We start from the raw sequence: 21,726 nt of genomic DNA on the forward strand, positions 1-21,726 counted from the left end.
ATTAACAACTGTCCTGTGCACCAACTCTCAAGGCTTCTTGACTTCTCTTCTTTTTGAGAAAAATGCTTTTCGAAACCCAACATGAGTGGAGGGAGAGAACCCCATTACCTGTCAACACTGAGAGCGCAGAGATTGAGGACGGTGATCCCCACCGAGGACTTCTGCAAAAAGGGGAACAGCTTGCAAAGAAACAAGCCGAAGTCATTGTGATCGAAAGGCCAGTGGCTCGCCAGCAGCTGAAAGAAGGAGACGCCAGGGTCAGAAACAACAGAGGTGGCACGCAAAACGTGGACACTTACATTCCTCAGTTGTGTATAACACCCAGTGCTCATCACAACTCGTGCCCTCCTCAATACCCATCACCAGCGACCCTTCACTCTTTCCCCTCGGAAACCTCAGTTTGTTTGTTTCCTCCATTAGGGTCCATGGTCTCATAGTTCATCTCCCCCCTCATTTCTCCCCCTTCATTTTTCTCTTTCTCCTCCTAATGTCCTCCATGCTATTCCTTATGTTCCATATATGAGTGAAACCATAGGATAGTTGTTTTCTCTGCTTGACTTAATTTACTTAGCATAATCCCTTCCAGTCCCATCCAAGTCGATGCAAATGACCACCTACTTTTCAAAGAGCAGCAAAAAGTTAGGGTTTGGGTGACAGTTTGACTGAGAAGGGAGGCAGTTATCTCTTATCTATTTTTACTAACCCACAAGTAAAGTTAGTTTTCAAGTAGCAGTATCGGAGGATTATATTATCTCTTGATAAGCAGCATGGGCTCCGAATGTGAGTTGATGGGGAATCCTGGAAAAAGGAAGTAGTTTAGGATGTACTGACTTGTCAGCAGCTTAACACCTTGGAGTCATTTTGAACTTAACCTTTCCTCTGTGCCGATGGGGCTCATTCTGCTTCACCAGGTGTATCCTAAGTGGCCTTTCTTTATTTAGGCTTAAACCTCCCTTTATCCTACAGACAAATGTGGTTACTGTGATCAGTTTGTAGCATTTGCCCCAAAGTCTTTTCTTACATGTTGACAATTAAAAACCTCTGTTGGAAGGAAAAATGGATACCCTCTAGTGGCCATGGCAAGTAGCAAGATCATAAAACCCCCTGTGAGTTGCTGGGTATTTATCTAATTAAGTATTATACCAGGATCATGGGCTTAAATACTAGCTCAGCTACTTGAAAGGGGGAGACTCTGCTGAACACATGATGCCTTTTTAGAGTAAATATGGTATTGATTTCCTTTCTAAATTTGCTGACTCAGAATAGAAATGGATTCCACTCAATAGGAAAAACCGTCCTACTAACTTGACACACCCTTTTTCTCTTTTTTTGCAATGTATTTATTGCTTTAGTAGCTCTGAGGAGAGCTTTGAATTTCTCTTCTGACATATCTAAAAGATTATGTGAGGTTTAATTTCATGGTCAATGTGGTCATTAACATAATCCTCATTTTGAGAATTTAGTAATGTAGGGCTCTCTAAAATTCTATTTTTATGGCTAAGACCTTGGTATGACTTATCTCAGAAATCCTCTCTTTTTAGTCTTCAAACATATTTCCCTTTCATTTTTAAAAGTTTTAAAATTTCAATTCAATTTAATTAACTTACACTGTTATTATTTTCAGGGGTAGAAATTAGTGATTCATCAGCTGCTGACAACACCCAGTGTTCGTTCCATCAAGTGCTATCTTTCTTTTCAAAGATTTTATTTATTTATTTGAGCGAGACAGTGCTAGAGATAGCGAGAGAGAGCAGAAGCAGGAAGGACAGGGAGAAGCAGGCTCCTGCAGAGCAGGGAACCCGATGCTGGGCTTGATCCCAGGACCCTGGGATCATGACCTGAGTGGAAGGCAGAGCGGAAGGAAGCCGCTTAACAGACTGAGCCCCCCAGCCGCCCCATCAAGTGCCATCTTTAATGCCCATCAGGCAATTACCCGCCTACCTCCCCTTCAGCAACTTTCAGTTTGTTGCCTGTATATTTCCCTTTCTTCTGAATACTTTCCTGAACGTATTTTGAATTGAGGAATCCAATTCTGCCTCTCCTCTCTTTCTTTTTTCCCTGCACTCTGATGAGTCTTTGTCACTATCTTCTCAGAACTTTTTTTTTTTTAAAGATTTTATTTATTTATTTGACAGAGAGAAATTACAAGTACACTGAGAGGCAGGCAGAGAGAGAGAGAGAAGGAAGCAGGCTCCCTGCTGAGCAGAGAGCCCGATGCGGGACTCGATCCCAGGACCCTGAGATCATGACCTGAGCTGAAGGCAGCGGCTTAACCCACTGAGCCACCCAGGCGCCCCTCTTCTCAGAACTTTTGCATAAACTTTTGTCCAAGGACAATCGGTGGGCTTTTCACAGGAACACTGCCCTAAACTCTTGATGGTTTTCCTGAAACTAACAAATAATTATACCATTGCTGATTGCTGGTTGGTAATGCTTGATGCAAGTAAAGATATAAAACACTATTTCTGAGATGAATTTCCCCCCATAAAGAGACAAAAACCTGAAAACCACTTTTTATAGAATGAGAGTTTAATATTTTGTCATGCAAGTGCAATTCTCCCTGAAGACTACAGAGATGTAATTAAAATGTGTAGGAATTGTTACAGGGTATGCTTTACAGTGACTGAGTTGTTATGGTTGGTTCATTTCAGAAACAGAGGATCCTGATATCCATGTGGATGGATTTCCCAATTCACAGATCCAATAATGAGAGAATGGATGTTTCTTGCTTAGCAAGGGGGACTTTGAAGAAGTCCTCTGAGGTTCTAAATGACAAGTGGTAAGAAAAATGATCCAGAGAAAAACACAACTGAGCATGAACTCTTTCAGGCCCTTCCAATATTAATTGACTTTTTTCCTTTTTCATGCTTGGCAAAGCTTTCAACTAGGGTTTCAACTAGAAGAAGGACTGAAGGGAAAGATATCACAGAATTGGTGGACACCTTAAAAAAGTCATAGAATTGGGGCGCCTGGGTGGCTCAGTGGGTTAAAGCCTCTGCCTTCGGCTCTGGTCATGGTCCCAGGGTTCTGGGATTGAGCCCCGCATCGGGCTGTTTGGCGGGGAGCCTGCTTCCTCCTCTCTTTCTCTCTCTCTCTCTCTCTGCCTGCCTCTCTGCCTACTTGTGATCTCTGTCTGTCAAATAAATAAAATATTTTTTAAAAAATCATAGAATTGTCTTTCTTTGAAACAGAGTTTTGTTATTTTCGCTGTCATTTTTCCTTTCCCCAGGAGTGAGCATCGATTCGTCTTGGAAATTAAAGACAAAGGGAAAGGAAATAAATCACTGGATGGGATGCTTGGGTTACTCAATTGGTTAAGTGTCCAACTCTTGGTTTTGGCCCAGGTCATGATCTCAGGGTCATGGGATGGAGCTCCAAGTTAGACTCCATGCTCAGCGGGGAGTCTACTCAGGATTCTCTCTCTCTCTCTCTCTTCCCTCCCCTGTCCACAACTCTAAGTAAATAAATCTTTAAAAAAAAAAAATCATTGGAGGACATTTCCAAACAATCACAGTGCAGATTTCTCTAACCTATATCCACTTCATTCTGAAAGGATGTATGGATAGTAACTGTCCTAATGCAACCAGGGGAAATTAGGGCACTGTAGGGGTAACTTCTTCCTTTTCTGTTTAAAGGTGGCTTCCTCAAAGAGGCCCCATTATCAGGTAGGTTCTGCTTGTTAATCTTTCCTCATGGAACCAGTGTGGAAGTAATTTTACATTCCAAGTCTCAGTTCACTCTGTTTTAGCAATAAAGGAATCAAAGAGGCATAGAGTGTAGCTCACCTATGTTTCTCTTATTTAGAAGAGTTATTTTAGAACTTCTGAAAGACTACTTGCTGGGAATGCATCCTTGCTCTTATTTACTAGCATTCAAAATTGAAAACAATATTTAAAATGACAAAAACTAAGTTGTATACAAACATAAAATGAAAAGCAAATCTCCCTTGTGATCAAGCCCCCTAAAGTCTCTGCCCAAGGGCAACCACTGTTAATTGTTAAATGTTCTCTTCCAGAAAAGTTCCTTTGTACATAAAAGCAAATGCCCTTAAAAAGAGTGGGAACATTTGGAAATAATATGTTTTAACAGTTTCTTATGATCTTTTTTGCCTAGTGTACTTTCCTGGTAAGCAGTCCTATTGTCTAATTAAAAGGTTTTGATTTTGAAAAGCACATCAGTGAAAGAATTCAGACTAAGATAGGAAAAAATAAGTAACTATATAGGATAAATCTAGACCACAGCAAAGGAACTAGTTGATTTTATTAATGTTAATAAGCCACTATCAATTCAAAGAAAGAAAAACCAAACCACTGTGACAAACTGACAAGTTGGATTGGTTCAAAGGGTTAATCAGGCACCAGGTAGTCATAGCTTATTTTTGTCATACAAGGGCTTATGCTCTTATGAACCCTCATATTTATAACTTCCAAGGACATCACATAATCCCTAGCACATAGTAGGTGTTGAATGAATTAATAATCCTCAATCATTAATTCAAGAAAATATTTTCATATTTTGAAATTAGGCAGTACCAATTTTGCCTTAAAAACAAATTCCTCTTGTAATTTACTTTTTATTTAGAAGTTGTTTATCTGTATCCCAGAGTAATATTTCCATTTTTTATATCGAAAGAAACCATGCACCTGTCAGCGAGTCCTTTGAGGAAGTGGGTGAACACTGTTCTAGTTAAGACTTCAGGTTAAAGAGGAACTGCCACAAATTTTGGAGACCTCACAGTCTGGGCTGTGATGAGACTGTCCAGCCTGATAAGAACCACAGAGCAGACACTGGAACATGAAGCAAATCTAACTGCATTCTCAAGTGGATACAGAGGACACCACAGACCAATCACTGAGACAGGAGAGGGCAACCTGCTGAGTATGGATGCTAGTGAAGGATACTTTCCTTGGTTCTAGCCTACGAGATTTTTTCTACAGTTGAAATACAAAGATCACGATCATCTATATCTATAAAGTTCACGATCACCTGAAAACTAAAGTACCTCTGAAAGGCAGAAATTAATGTAGAAATTATGTATGTGTGTGGCTGATTTGGATTCTGTCCAACCTAATACAAAATTGACAGGCTGCATTTTTTAACCTGTCAGAACAGATTTACCAAAGGACTTCTACCACATGTACACCCATAAGCAACCTGTTTTTAGAATGACTAGATCCAAAAGCAGGATCTCTGTCCACCACTGTGCTTAATACAAAGCAATGTCTACATGGCAGGAACCTTTCAGAAATGTGCATTGTACCTGTTGATGTCAGTTTTCTGGAACACAACAAGCAGAAAGTGAGCAAAAATGTAACGAGCCAATTGGCTGATGTGAAATTTATGCCCTCAAGCTCACGCAATTTCCTTATAGGCAAACTGCCTGAATCTTCACCACAGAAGGACTTACTCTTACTTTATAGCCTTACTTACTTTACACCTTTACACTCTTACTTTACAAGTTTCCAGGGGATACTGATAGTGCTGGCCCATCAACCATACTCGGAGAACCACTGCTCTAGAAGCACTTTGAGCACAAAAAATGATAGCTGACGACCCAGTAGTGAAGGAGGAGCAGAAATATAATAGGACATAGACATATGAAATCAAAACTCATACGAGTTTAGGGCCTGCATTCCACTACTTCTTCCCCCCAGTAGTCCCTGTAGGCATCAGTACAGTTCAATATCGGGTGACTTCACTGAATGTTATAGCCTGACATTTCAGGACTCACCAGCTTGGCACTATAGAATACGGCTGCTTCCCCCCTCAATTCATCTTAGGTTGTGCACGCATAAGACTTGGGTTCAAGTCCAAGATCTACCTGTTACACACAACTAATGAATCAGCGAACACTGCATCAAAAAGGAATGATGTACTATATGGTGGCTAACGGAACATAATAATAATTTAAAAACAAAAACCCAGATCAAGATCTACCTGACCTTGGGTAAACTCATGTAAGTTTCATTTCTGTATTTGTTAAGTGGGGTGGTTCTCATGCCTCCAACAGTATGATGACCATCTGAGGACTCAATCAGAACAATGCATATGAAAGAATTCTCCGAACTGAATCTGTGCCACACAAACATTAGTTATTTTGAATTGCTATGATGTGTAATCATAAATGGAAATGTACCATTTATGCACAACTTAATGAAAGCAAGGATAATAGAAATGAATTTACCCCTCTTTATCTATTCCAGATGTCATCTCTTGCCACTGAATGCTATTGCTTGAGCATTACTTTTGTTATTGTCATGCCATCTTAATAATGGGATAAATAAAACCAGTGGCACATTTTTTGGTGTGCTAATTTTCCTTCCAGCCCATCCGGTGCGGCTGAGGGATTCTCTTCCTCCCTTCGGGTCGCTCCACCCATCCTAGACAGGAACAAGGGATTTAGGAGCACAGTTGATAGTAGCTGAAAATCTCAAATTAATTGTTCTCTTCTCCTCAACATGAATTCTGGTAGTGTCACTTGGACTTGAAGATGATGGACCAGGTACGCGTTTGGGATCCTTAGGTTTTCTTCCTTGCTGGGGGAGAGGCAGAGAGAATGGCAGAGAGCACAGGATGTAGCACTTGAGTAGTCAAATCAGTAGTAAACAAGAACATCCTCCAATAGCACACACTGAGTTCATTATAATGCCTGTGATGCCCAGGACAAGCCTTTAATGTGAACATGTTCTCTGGCTGTTGCAAATCTCAAATTGGATACAATAAAATAAATCACTGTGCGTGACTGAGAATGGATTTGGCTTTTCCTTTATGTTTTAATTGTTTCAGGATTGAGGCGGAGATTTTTTTTTTTAAAGATTGTATTCATTTATTTGAGAGAGAGAGAGAAAGAGAGAAAAAAGCATGAGTGGGGGAGTGGTGGAGGGAGAAGCAGGCAGAGGCCTAATGTGGGGCTCCATCTCAGGACGCTGGGATCATGACCTGAGCTGAGGGCGACACTAAACTGACAGAGCCACCTGGGTGCCCCACACAGAGTTTTCATAGAAATAAATGAAATAAAAACCGTGGCTTGTACTTATCCACATAGGTTTTCCTTCGACAGGCCCTTTTCGCCTCCTGACCAGCCCCAAATCTGGAGCGCATGGTGAATGCAGAGCAGAGCAGCAACTCCATAAAGTTTCGCAATTCTGGTGCCGGAGGCCCTCCGTGACCTTATGGGAACCCAGAAGCACTTCTTTTACATTAAAGCAAGTGGCTTTGCACAGCAGTTAAGAGCGGGCCCTAGGACTTAAGGCTCTGCTATGTTCCTGTGTGACCCGGGCTTGCTGATTAACTTCATTGCTTTTGAGTTCCCTCCTCTAGAAAATGAAGACCAGGTGACAGCTACCTCAGAGGATTCCTGTAGACAGCAGGTGAGACAATCCAAACAGCGGGATTAGCAGAACTAAGGCTCTGGAGGAGTGAGCTGTTTGTTACCAGTCCCTGCTGTTCGTCCCGTTTTTCCCTGAGAACGGGAAGGAGGATCCTCCGGTCATGGCGGGCGTAGGGTGATAGAAGACCCAAGCACAAGTGACCTCATTCTCAAGGAAATGACTAGCCGCGTGATGAACAGACCTAACAGTCCTTAAAAGCTGTAAGCAACATGCCGTGGCAGCTCAACAGAAGGAGAAGGTGGTCTGGCACAATGGCAGAGAGAACAGGATCTGGAGTCTGAGATGGCCCCCTGACATCACTTAGACAAGTGACTGTGGCCTCAGAGAAGACGAGAGATAATAAGAGAATCTATGCCCTCCAGTGCATGTGGGTATGAAATGAATTAATCCAGGCCAAAAGCACTCAGAAGGGCCTGGCCTCTGATCTATGTTGATAGATCCTAAAGTGTTAGTTCCCTTGAGGCTCTGCTCCCACTACTCTGCTCACCCCTGGGAAACATGGGATTGTTGCTACTCCTTGCTGCCCGCCATCTTACACTATTGAAATGTGAGGGTTTCCATTTTTGCTGAGGTCTTAACTTTTTAGAATCTGAATAACATAGCTATTTAGAATGACCAAGTGGGGACATCTGGGTGGCTCAGTCGGTTAAACGGCCCTTTGGTTCAGGTCATGATCTCAGGATCCTGGGATGGAATCCTGGCATTGGGCTCCTGGCTCAGCAGGGAGCCTGTTTCTCCCTCTGCCAGCCACTCTTTAATAAAATCTTAAAACAAAACAAAACAAAACAAAACAAAACAAAAGGAGGAGAGGAAAGAAAAAGAGGAAAAGTAGTTTCTAAAACCAGCGTTCCAAAGCCATGAAGGTTCTTCTTTAGAAGAAAGATATGGGCTTATTATCCTCAACAGTCTCGGTTACCTGAAGGCTAGGAATGAAATGTCTCTTTCAAATAACTCTGTTTGCGTAAGGATGCCAATCTAGAAGCAAGGGACCTGAGACTTCTGCTTGCTTTGCATGCAGAAAACCAAAGGATCCTTGGGTGGAGAAGAATGAAACTTCTTTAAAGCAGGAACATTAGAAGTACTCAATATCAAAATTATACAGATCAGTGCCAAAGATATGTGTCAATACTTAAAGATTTCATTCATAATCGAGAGAAGATTCATGTTGGAAAAAAATAAACCTGGTTTTTCCTGAATGGAGAAAGCTTTTATACATGTGTCATGACTGGAGGCTTACGTTTTCTTGTAACACAGTGCGAACATAGTTAATTATAGACAATAAGTGCTCTGACCTGGATACACAGTAAGGACCAAAGCCTAATGAAAAATTTTATTGTTTCTTTTAATCAGCGCTGTCTATGGTAGTACATGCTGGTATTTATTTAAAAGAAACCTGCAGGCAAAACCAAAGCAGAACAAAGCAAAACAAAACAAACTGGTAGAGATCCCCACATAAAGATCTAAGGAGTACCTACAAAAGACTTAACAAGAATTAGTGATAAGTAGGAAAAAGGGAAAACCAATGGCATAGTTGAAGGTATGCAGCTTATTTAATGATTTAATGTACAAAATCTTAAAAACTGGAGTTAGATCTTCATTGTAAAGTATGTCACGTGGTCACAGGAAATTAATTATGCTATGTGTAGTTAGAAACAATGACCCAACCAAGAAATGGTATGAAGCGTGAAGATATGGTATCGCATGTGACTTGGGGGGTGGGTGGGGAGAATACAATTGATGCTGAAGCTGACATGACATAGTACCTACGTTTGAGGTGATTTTGAGTATTTAATGACAGAAACTCATTCGACAATAAAACTTCAAGCTTTCCAATAGCTGAGGCATAAAGTGAAATAGAAAAAACATACCTAAGATGTCCGAATTACCAGTCATGTGATGACACTTGCCGAAGAATGCCGTGCATTTTAACAATTCACTATTAAAGTTTTGGAAGCCTGGCTATCTTCTGGGGGAAGTGCTATGTGTGGTATAGAGACTATTAAAACCATAAAAGTTATATATAATGGGAAGAGAGAAGAGTGGAACATCCTGAGGGGGAAACTGGAAATCCTGACTTCCAGCTCTAGTCCTGTCCTGTCAGAAATTTTGGGGCCTTGCTTTCCTCCTCTGCCAAATAATCTAGTTCTGGCCCAACATTTCTTATCTTTAAATTCTTTGCCAGCTCATAAATTGTGTGATTTCTTTTTCACATCAGTACTCTGTAACTGGTTTCTCTGAAACTACTATCAACTCCATTTACCCCTAATCTTACCTCAGTCCTTCCCTTGATTTTATATGATTTTTTTCCCCCAATTTCTCTTTTATCTTTCCCATCTGTGACTTTTCTGGTTCTCTTTGACCTTCTTTCTGTCCAAAAGGAGTAAGGAAACAGAACAGAAAACATACAAGTTTGCAGTCTAATGTAATTAGTCTACAGTGACACCAAGTTTCCTTTTCTAGACACTCAATTACTTAGAAATACTTGTACTGGTTTAAGGAATATTAACTGCCATGAAAATCAGCCATTTAATCAAATGTTATTAAGACAAGTTTGGTAAACAACACTTATCTTAGAATTTCAAAACTGTTTCAGGCTTGGACAGGCTTGATCTATGCTTACAGATCATCTAGATCAGTGGTTCTTTTAAGTGTTGTCTGTGACTCCTAAGGATCCCTGAGAACCTTTCCTAGGGTCTGCAAGATCAAGATAACACTAGCAGATTACTGCCCTTTGCCCTACTGGTACAAAAACAATGGTGGGTAAAACCAGGATGTCTTAGCAGGAATCAAGACGGGGCACAAAACTGTTTTAATAGTCATTGCATTCTTAACCATGACACACTAGTAACAACAACAAAAGCAACAAAAAATTGTTGCTGCAAGAGTAATGGTGAGGGATTTAGCAGGTCACGGCATACAAGAGCAATATACAAATACCAGTTGCATTTCAATATACCAGAAATGGAAAATCGAAAAATCCAAAAATGAAATCAAGAGACAATATCACTCAAAATAGTGTCAATAGGAATAAATTTGACAAAAGAAATGTATGGCATGTACTGAAAGCTACACAATACTGGAGAAATCAAAGATTTAAATACATGTTTATGGATTGGAAGAATCAATATTGTTAAGATGGCAATCATCTAAAGGGTCAATACAATTCCTATCTAACTTCAAGGAAATGAATAAATTTATCTTAAATTTCTAAATTATTTATTTATTTAAGAGTGAGGGCGAGAGAGAGAGAGAGAAAAAGAGAGCACAAGTTGGGGGTTGGGGGGGGGGAGAAGGGACAGAGGCAGAGGGAGAAGCAGTCTCAGTCCCAGGACTCACCTGAGCCAAAGGCAGATGCTTAAATGACTGAGCCACCCAGATGCCCCTATCTTAAAATTTATATATAACTGTAAAGAACCTAGAATAAGCAAAATAATTTAAAAAAAAATAAAAAAGAACAAAGTAGGACTTATAATATCTGTTTAAAAACTCACTATAAACTTCAGTACAGAATGGTAGTGGCATAACAATAGACACATAGGTCATTGGAATAGAAAAGTCCAGAAATAAACTCTTACATTTATTATCAAATGAGTTTTGATAAAGGTGCCAAGGCAATTCAATGATAAAAGGGTAGTCTTTTCAAAAATGGTGTTGGAGCAGCTGGATAGGCTTATGCAAAGAAAACATGAACTTAGGTGCTTATCTCATAACCTACATAAAAATTAATTGTGATCATACATCTAAATGTGAGAGCTAAAACTATGAAAGTGTTAGAGAAAACACTGGAGAATTTTTTTGTGATCTTCATTTAGGCAAAGATTTCATAGATATGACACCAGAAATATGATCCATGTAAGAACAATGTGATAAATTGTATTTAGTCAAAATTAAAAATTTTTGTTTCTCAAAAGACACTGTTAAGATGAAAAGAAAAACCAGGTGGGAAAAATATTTGCAAATCACATATCTGATGAAGGACTTATGTCTAGAATAAATAAAAAACTCCTACAGTTAAAAAATATAAAGATAAGTAACAATTAAAAACTATGAGAGATTTAAATAGACATTTCACCAAAGTAGATATATATAGCTAAGAAGATGACAATGTAAGATATTCAAAATCATGAGTCTATTAGGGAGATAGAAATTAAAACCACAATGTGATACTATTACACATCATTATAATGGCTATAATGAAAAAGTTGATAATAATAAGTGTTGGTGAGCATGTGGAGGCATTGGAACTGTCATATAATGTTGGTGGGACTCTAAACTGGTACTACCTTTTTTATATTAATATGATCCAGCAATATTATTTATATTCCTCCAATGTTACTCATTGGTTTGTATTTATTTCTATGTAATTTTAGGTCATGTATGTGTGTGTATCCACCACCAGTCAAGATATGGAACAGGCCGGGACGCCTGGGTGGCTCAGTTGGTTAAGCAGCTGCCTTCGGCTCAGGTCATGATCCCTGCGTCCTGGGATCGAGTCCCACATCGGGCTCCTTGCTCAGCAGGGAGCCTGCTTCTCCCTCTGCCTCTGCCTACCATTCTGTCTGCCTGTGCTTGCTCTCTCCCTCTCTCTGATAAATAAATAAAATCTTAAAAAAAAAAAAAAGATATGGAACAGGCCCTTCACACAAGGAGCCCTTTTGATGTTCTTTGATAACCACACTCCCTTTGAGTCCCCTTCCCCATTCCTAACACCTAGTAACCACTGATCTGTCCTCAGTCTCTATAACTGTCATTTCAAGGATGTTATATAAATGGAATTATATAATATAAAATCTTTTGAGATTGGCTTTTTTTTTCCACTCAGCATGGTTCCCTTGTGGTTCATCCAAATTATATATCTCAATAGCTTGTTCCTTTTTAATTTTGAGTAGTATTGCATGAACTGGATGTACCATAGTTGTTTAACCACTCATCCACTGAGAACATCTGAGTTGTTTCTGGGTTCTGGTTATTACAAATTAGCTACTATGAACATGCATGAACTAGTTTTAGCATGAACATAATTTTCATTACTTTGGAATAAACGCCCAAGAGTGCAATTGCTGGATCTGACCATAACTGCATGCTAGCAAACTTCTTGCTAGAGTGGTTCTACAAATGTATGTTTATTTTAGCCTTTCTGATAGGCGTGTAGTGATATCTCACTGTGGTTTCCATTTTGTATTTCCCTAATGGCTGGTGACATTGAACATCTTTTTGTATGTTTATTGGGTCATCTGTATATTCTCTTCTACAAAATTTCTGTTTATATTTTTCCCCATTTTCTATTTCGATTGTTTTTTGTTGTTGAGTTTTGAGAGTTTCCTATATATTCTAGATATTAGGCTTTGTAGGATTTGTTGATTACAAATATTTTCCCCTAGTCTGTAGCCTTCTTTCATCCTCCTAAGAGGGTTCTTTGCAGAGCAAAAGTTTTAAGTTTTGATGAAGTTCTATTTATCATTTTTTTTCTTTTATAGATTGTCTTTCAGGTATCAAGTCTAAGAACTCTTTACCTAGTCCTAGATCCCAAAGATTTTCTTCCTTTTTGTCCCTAAAGTTTTATATTTCTACATTTTCATTTATGTCCCTAGTTTAAAAATTTTTTCTTAATTGTGGCAAAATATACATAACATGAAAATTACCCAAATAGCTTTTAGTCATTGGTCATGGATATCTTTAGCAGAGAAGAGATAGTTTGAACAGAATGAGGGGATGCACTTGAGGATCAAGGAACCTAAAAAGGGACTGATAACAAATATTAAGCCCTAAGGCACTTACTCTTTCCATTCATTTTTTATTCAAATGCATATTCAGGTTAATAAATACTCATTTATCCATTCATTCATTTAGCCATTTCTGGCTAAGCAGTAATATTTTATTAGATATAAACAATTCTGTACCAGCTTTGTCTTCTGGACCATTTTCACCAACTATGAAACTTCTACTATTTCATGAGAGTTAAGAGTTACTGCAAACAAGTTAAGAATTTCAGAACCATGGTAGAGGTGGGCTCTGGTCTGTCAGCTGAGGGACTGCTTTTATTCTATCAACCTGAAAGCAGGACCGATTTGAATTAGTATCTCAGTAAGATTATAAACAGCTCAGTGTTCTGGTTCACACAATTGGAACCAAAGACGTTGATGCCTCACATGCTGAGAATCTGTGGTCCCTGCCTCTTTCCCTACCTCCTTCCATCTCTTCTTCTTTTCCTAAATATATATGAACTGTCTTCTGTGTACCTGCTGAATTACATAGTGTCTAAGAGTTGAGCCCCAGGGATGGATCCATCACCCAACACTGTCTTCTTTCCTCCAACCCCCATAGCACCTCCTTCTTTCCCCCAGCAACTAAGAAAGGGTTAATATATACAGAGAATATCTGATGCCACAAAATTACATGTGTACACACACACACACACACACACAGTGTATAAAAAAGGAACGCAGAGTATTTCTGATCCTTTCCCAGCTTTCCCTTTTGCAATATGGCCCTTTGGCCCATGGTCCTCAAATTCCTTGAATTTTATAGCACAGAGATTAAAAAAAAGAAGTCATTTATTTTAACTTATAATCATGTAATTTAATTGGCTTATCAAAGAAATATAAAGTGCAGTGATTTTCTGACAAAATAATTCCAAATATGTAAAGGTTTTGTCTTCAAGATTTTAGAGAGTACTCTTTTTTGTTTGTTTGTTTGTTTTTTTGGCATGAAATTTCCCCAAAATAGATGGAATAGTCTCCTTTACTGAAACATGAATGGCTTTTTTTTTCTTAAACTGAAACATGAATGGCTGCCCAAAGATCTGGTCACCTAGTTTAGTGCTGCTCTTCATTGTTTGAAAGACAATACAGTGAACATCTCTAAATTCATGACAAAGAATTTAGAACTTCTTCAGTTTTGACCACAATACATGATTTGTCCAAGAGGCTTCATGGATACTTGGTCACTAAGACCCTCAATGAGGCCGAAGTTCTGATGCATGATAACTAAATGGGGAAGACAAAGAGATGATAACAGCCCCTAGCTGTTCTTCTAACTGATATTAGTAGTCACCTTAGGAACAAGTCTACTATGTGTCATTATGCCTAATAAGACTCCATTAATTGGGGGCCCTTCATTATTTTTTTCATCTAAAAATAATGACTTGAGAGATCTAGTGATTTATTCTAGATCAGTCACAAACCATTTGTAAAAAAAAGAACCACATTTCAATTTCTTGGGATAATGCCCATTTACTTTTGTGGGGGATTGAAGGCCAAAGCTACTTAAAAAAAATCAAAGGTAGGAAAATGTAGTAATATTTTTGAAGTTCGTGTTTTGAGTTTTTGATCTGCTATGGAACAAAATGAAGGAGAATGAAAGGCAGGGATGAAACAGGAGCAGGGTAGTTGGTGAGATGTCACAGAGGTTGATAATTTTTTTTTTCTGTAAATGGCCAGATAGCAAATATTTTAGCCTTTGCGGACCATATGGTATCGGTCAAAACTATTTATGTACGTAATTGGGTATGGTTATGTTCCAAAAAAATTCATTTATAAAAATAGGCATTGGGTAGGGTTTGGCCCACTGGTCATATCTTGCCCACCCCTGGGTCAGAGAGTCAGGAAAAAGCAGAAGTGGTGAGTACTGACGGCTTGCAGATGAAATACTGGACTCTTCCTTTTAATGTCTACTACCTTCCAAATTCACTTCCCGTCCTTTACGGTGGCCCGGGGAACTGGAGGCAAATTTAGGGTCAGTCCATAACGCTAATGAAAATATTACTGTGAAGCTAACAATTTCCTTGGAACAAAAATCAGGAAAAGTTTCAACACATTACCTGAGTTCAAATGCATTTTCATAAGATTACAAAACCCAAGGCTCACACATTTTACACACTTCTGAATACTTTCTGGGAGTATGTAATATCTGCATTGTAAGACCATTTAAGTTCCATTTGAAATCAAGTCAGTGTTTTGTTTTTTTTGAAGATTTTATTTATTTATTTGACAGACAGAGATCACAAGTAGGCAGAGAGGAGGCAGAGAGAGAGGACGAAGCAGGCTCCCCGCTGAGCAGAGAGCCTGATACAGAGCTCTATCCCAGGACCCTGAAATCATGACTTGAGCCAAATGCAGAGGCTTAACCCACTGAGCCATCCAAGCGCCCCACAGTCAGTGGTTTTGCTGAATACAATTTCTTTTTCAGGATGCTGCAGTGGAAATTTTGTGGATGACATTAAGAGGAATTTTACTGTCTTCATAAGCTACACCTTGGTAAATTTCTATAGCAACCCTCCCTTACCAGTGTGGTAATAAGATTATAACTAAATCTCCAAGTTTTACCTAGCAACTGATACAGCCAAGATATGTATTTAAGAAAATTAACCTCAGAGAGATTGTGTGGAAAATTTCATCATTTCAACTTAAACTGTCATAACATTTACTGTCTGCAATCATGGTTTTTAAATATGCATTTCATGTTGTGTTTCAACATTTTAAAATAAATAACCATTTATTATAGCCTCAATGGGAAATGTTGAAACCTAATTTTATTTCTGTAGCTCTTGAAATTAATTTGACTAGTTTTGTTTTAGATGCATATATTACTTTGGGAGAAGGAGAAATGACAGTGTTTCTGTTTTTAAAGAAAAGGCTAATAGGTGTTTAGCATTCAAAATGTTTTTCATGTGTCTGTGTTTGATGGTCTCAAAAACTTCCAGCAAAACACTAAAGTATAAAATTACAGTGGCATTTGGGCTAACTTGATGGTATGCCTTTGTATTCTCAAACAGAATGCGTGCCACTCAAAGTCATGACTATTCTACATCTGTGTTTTCTATAGACACTTAGCAAATGTGTGAGTTGATCTGGGGATTATCCATTATGGAGGCAGTTAATAGATTTGCTTGAAAGGCAAAGAAGAATTACAGTAGGGGCCCCTGGGTGGGTCAGTGGGTTAAGCCTCTGCCTTTGGCTCATGTCATGATCTCAGGGTCCTGGGATCAAGCCCCGCATCAGGGTCTCTGCTCGGCAGAGAGCCTGCTTTCTCCTCTCTCCCTGCCTGCCTCTCTGCCTACTTGTGCAATCTCTCTGTCAAATAAATAAATAAAATCTTAAAAAAAAGAAGAAGAAGAATTACAATGAACAAAATTCACATATATACCACACGGGTCTTTGGAGCATTTTAGAAAATAATTCCTGTTTAGGAAATCCTGCCCAATTCCTAATACTGTACCATGCCCTGATAAGTTCTCCAAATTACTGATCAAAATTTATATTAAAGATTTATAATCAAGGTTTATAATATATATTTAATATATAGGTATATATTGATATGTAACGATTATATATGTATTTTAATGTATCCATATGTAGGTCATATACATGTGTAAAATATTTATTTCAGCATATGTGTGCATACAAAGATGCATTTGAGAATATACACAAATGCACTATTTTTTAAAAAATATTTTATTTATTTATTTGACAGACAGCGATCAGAAGTAGGCAGAGAGGCAGGCAGAGAGAGAGAAGGAAGCAGGCTCCATGCCGAGGAGAGAGCCTGATGTAGGGCTCGATCCCAGGACCCTGAGATTATGACCTGAGCCGAAGGCAGAGGCTTAAACCACTGAGCCACCCAGGAGCCCCCAAATGCACTATTCTTATTAGCTCAAAATTAGAAACTATTTAAATGCCTACATATAGTGGAGTGGATAAATAAATTGTGGCCTATTCAGACAAGCAAGTACTTTGCAGTAATAAGAATGAGTAAGCGACAACACAACGTGGGTTACGGTCACTAACATAAGGTTGAGCAGAAGAAGCCACATAGAGAAGAATATATATTGTATGATTCCATTTATATAAAATACAAAGACAGGCAAATTCATGCCATTAGAAGTTTGGAAAGTGGTTGCCTTGGGAGTTAGGGACTGAGGGACTTCTAGGTGTAGGTAATGTTCTGTTTCTTGATCCTAGTTACACGGATGTCTTCATTGCATGAAAACTCGTGGAGCTGACATGTACATTTTCCTGGATGTATATTTCAATAAAAATTTTAAAAAGTTCACACAGTATTACGGCTCTTCCTGTGAGATTAGGTAACATTTCCCTAATTTTCATAGGTTTTGGCTTCTATAAGAAAATCAGATTTGGGGAAATGGTGAAAATATGCCGAGAAGTCGTGTTTATGACATGAATGACATTATTTGAAAGGAGAAATTTTGGAGTGTCCGAGACATTTTTATTTTATGGAACTAAGTTAAAAGTTCACGGCAGTCAGAGATTTTTTTCTTTCTCTCTTGGTCCAGACATTCTGCAGAATTCCTTCATCAGATAGAAAGCTCATGTGGGATGGGGTGTAGTATAGTGTTCAGTGTTTAGCAGAGATGTGCGCCCATTACATTTCGCACTTCAACAGGCAATGACTGTGGACACTTTTAACGTGTTCAATAATATTTGCTTCACTTGTTGCTTTTGCAATTAGGACTACTCAAGTTCCTTACTTAAAAAGTTTTTCTTCCTCTCCTCTCCTCCCTCCCTTCTCTCTTTCCTTCCTTAGAAAGAGAGAGAGAGAGTGAGAGAACAGTGGGGAGGAACAGAAGGAAAGGAAGAGAAAGAATGGAGCCCAATGTGGGGCTCTATCTCATGACCCTGAGATCATGACCTGAGCTGAAATCAGGAGTTAGACGCTTACCTGACTGAGCCACCCAGGCATCCCTAAATAGTTTGAGAGTCAATGGAATCACTTCACAAAACTTATAGTTCTTATGTAAATTTATTTTATTGAAGAATTCTGACTTCTTTTTAAATATCAGTTGAGACCTGTTCCCAAATGTCATCCATGGTGTATCACACTCCCCTTTTAATTCTTGTGCATCTGTGAAACCAAGAAGGAAAGTCTAGGAATGCATTTAGTTTCATCAATAAAATCTGATGTTTCCACCCCAAATAAAACTATGGGTTAGCCATACATCCTCATTTTCTGTCTCAGGTTCATACAAATCTGCCCAGCCTTCCCAACAAGAACTGGGTGAGACACCTATTTGGAAAAATGTGCCCCTCTGAACAGATAAGCAGATGCATGCTTTTAGACAAGCAGTTCATCAAGAACTCAACCTTTCTTTTCAGCTTATTATTTTACTTTCTGGCTCCTTTCTGTCTGTTGGCCTCACCAACATGACAGTGAGTATGGAATACAAAAATCTGTTTCCCAGATGTGCCAATGCAATCTGCGAGATTTACGACATAGATGCTTATCTGGAGAGCAGTCTCTGTATCACACACATTTTCCTTTATGATGTGTGACTTCTGTCTTAAATAAGCAACTAAAGAAGCTGTTGGGTTCAATGGAGGGGAGAAAAGGGTCTGACTTTATATTTGAAGACAGCCTTTGACATTATATTTCTGTACAAGGGATGGCATTTGGATGACTGTAAAGTTTGCCTTCTGAGGTATGTTGGAGAGAAGCAGTATGGCTGCTCAGAGACAGCCTGGACTTTGAGATGAGACAGGCCCCAAACCCTGGCTCTGCCCCTTGCTCACTGTGTAACCCTGAGAAAATTCCTTAAACTCAGTTTCTTCATTTTCAGGCCACGGCAGTGCATCATAGGTTTGTTGTGAGGATCAAATGAGTAGCCTGGCACAAAGCCAGCACTAGTTAAGCCACAGGTAACACCATTCTCATGTTATACATGTTATATACATTTTAAAATTGTATGTTTTTCCTTCACTGATTCAGGAAGTGCTTCTCAAACCAGTAGGAAGAATGCTTTTGTTAAGATAAAAACCAAATCATGCTACTCATTTTGCTCTCAGGCTTCTAAAATCTTTTCATCTCGGGGCACCTGGGTGGCTCAGTCAGTTAAGCATCTGCCTTCAGCTCAGGTCGTGATCCCAGGGTCCTGGGATCTAGCCCTGCCTCGGGCTCTCTGCCGAGCAGAGAGCCTGATTCTCCCTCTGCCTGCAGCTCTAGCTGCTTGTGCTGTCTCTCTCTCTCTCAAACGAATAAATAAAATCTTAAAAAAAAAAATAAATAAAAGTTTTCCATATCACTCAGAGGAAAAGACTAAGGACTTTATAAAGATGAACAGGTAGGGGGACCATGTTTCCTGGTGTTTAGGACAATCTGGGTCTATGCTTACTGTCCACATGCAATTATTGGCAATGTCTCCTTTCACACTCAAACTACCCTGGTTTGAATGCTAAAATATACGGTTACCCTATTATTAGGCAGACTCTGTGTTATCTGCTTCTCCTCATACCTTATCCACCTATCCCCTGGACCTCACGTTACCACTCTCTCCCTGCCACTCACCATGATGGCCTCCTCGCTGGTCCTTTAACCCTCCAGGCTAAAGGACCCTTTCTTCTGGGTGGAATGCTCTTAACTTAGCGAATGGCATGGTTTACTCCTTTAATGTTTCAGTTTTTATTCAACTGTCACCTTGTATTGAGGCATTCTTTAGCCACTGACTCTAAAATTAGTATCTTCTCCCCCTTCCTTCTATTTTTTCTTCCCATTTTACTTTTCTCCTCAGCAGTTATCGCATATGCAATATATTTAGTTATTTCACATGCTTATCGTCTTGTTCTTCTACCAGAATGTAAGCTCCATGAGGGGAAGGATGAATGGTTTTCTTCATTGCTATTTCCCCCAATGACTGGTATACAGCAGGAGCTCAATAAATATCTTTTGAATGAATAAAATAAGAACCTTTAGAGAAGAAAGATCTGATATCCCCGAGTAACAAAATGGCCAATCCACTGCCCTCCCCATTATCTTCTAGTACAAAATTTGATCTAAAATAATAGGGATCCTATGTTTAGGATTAGTGTTACGAGAAGCATGATTTAACTGGTTTCTATTACTGATGATCTTTTCTATGTAAGTTGTTTAAAAAAAAAAGTTGAGACGGCAAATGGTCAACGAAACTCATAGAGATACTTAAACTCTAAAAGTAACCTCCATTTGAACATCTAAAAATAGTAGTACATCTTCCGGAGGGCATCCTTGATCTTTGCATCCTGAGTCCAGGAACACTGGGGACTTCAAATCTTACAAATTTAAGTAAACAGCTCAGAGCACGTGGTTTTGTAATATTTTTGATGTTCAAGTTTAAAAATAAGGCTACCAAAAGTTAATACTGAATGATACTTACATGTAGTCCTCTTACTGAATTCCATTTCAACCATTAACTTTATAATGCAGCAAAGTTTTTCCAAGAAAAACTAGACATGGTTAAAAATAAAATTGTAGCTATTGAAAGCAGTTATTCTAACTCCCAGGAGAGTATGGTAGCTCCAGAAAGCAGTTGTAGAATTTCTGGCAGTATATCAAATTTATTTTGACAATTTTTTAGAACAGTCCTTATTTAATCACTCTAGTCTTAGAATCAACTTCAGAGACAAGTTGATTGCCCTCTTTCATTTTAGTGTGCACACTCTTTTCTTTCTACTGACTGCATACACTTGTATGATAATAAAGAATTAACACTCATATCCTAGCAATTCATGAGATGAAGACACATAGAAGTATTTTGGAATGAAATAGCCTGAACGTCTGCTTTTATTGACCTGAATGCTCAAAGGAGCACAACATTTATACACACACACACACACACACACACACACACACAGAACGTAGCTTGTGAAAATTGTTTTCTCAAAAATAAAGCTTTTATGCATCCCTATTTTATGTTAGATTTAGAACACAACAACCTCTTCTAGGAGCTGAAGTGTTTGATGGAGGAATATCGTCATGACGCCTCTTCCATCTCAACACCTTCCTAATGAGAACAGGACTGAAACCATCTCTCCCTCTTCAGCCAGAGGAACAATCGTGTAGTTATGGACAGTTTCCATCCCCCATTCCCCTGAAGTACGAAACACTGCGCTGTGAGCCAGATGCTGAGGGTTAGCGGAGTAACCTCACATGAGAATAATTATTTAACATGACCATGAGAGAAAGCAGTGAGGTTCCCAGACACAGGAAACGAAAAGTCAGAATGGGAGGTAGAGTTGGAGAGGGTTCTAAAGCCTTTCCAGACAGCAACTTCCTTGTAACAAACAGCAAATTGGGTAATAAATTTATCACTCTGTCATCTTTTATGTACAGATATTCTGAAATCAGCTAGTTAGCATAATGAACTTCTACAATGTGCATGTGACTTGGCAATGCCAGAAACTCAACCTATTTCCTGTCCTCTAAAGAGCAAATACAATCTTTAAGAACATGAACATGGCTTTTGATATTCCAACTTGCTTGTAGGTTTAATATTTCAATCCCAAGTGTGCTCAAAGAATGTGTATTGCACAGAAACCTTGAAAAAAGACTCTTCAATTGACTGTATGTA

At 38.9% G+C, this 21,726-nt stretch overlaps 1 protein-coding gene across 1 annotated transcript in view; it reads right to left on the reverse strand.

Moving 5' to 3' along the window:
• Positions 1-21,726, reverse strand: part of EDNRA (endothelin receptor type A) — a 60,898-nt gene that overhangs the window by 28,514 nt on the left and 10,658 nt on the right. The window contains exon 3 of the mRNA XM_004758028.3: positions 109-236. Coding sequence (XP_004758085.1) covers positions 109-236 — 128 coding nt within the window. The remainder of the gene's footprint in view (positions 1-108; positions 237-21,726) is intronic.

This window comes from Mustela putorius, unplaced genomic scaffold, assembly GCF_011764305.1.
Source record: "Mustela putorius furo isolate JIRA1106 unplaced genomic scaffold, ASM1176430v1.1 tig00000242_pilon_pilon_pilon, whole genome shotgun sequence".
Taxonomy (NCBI): Eukaryota; Metazoa; Chordata; class Mammalia; order Carnivora; family Mustelidae; genus Mustela; species Mustela putorius.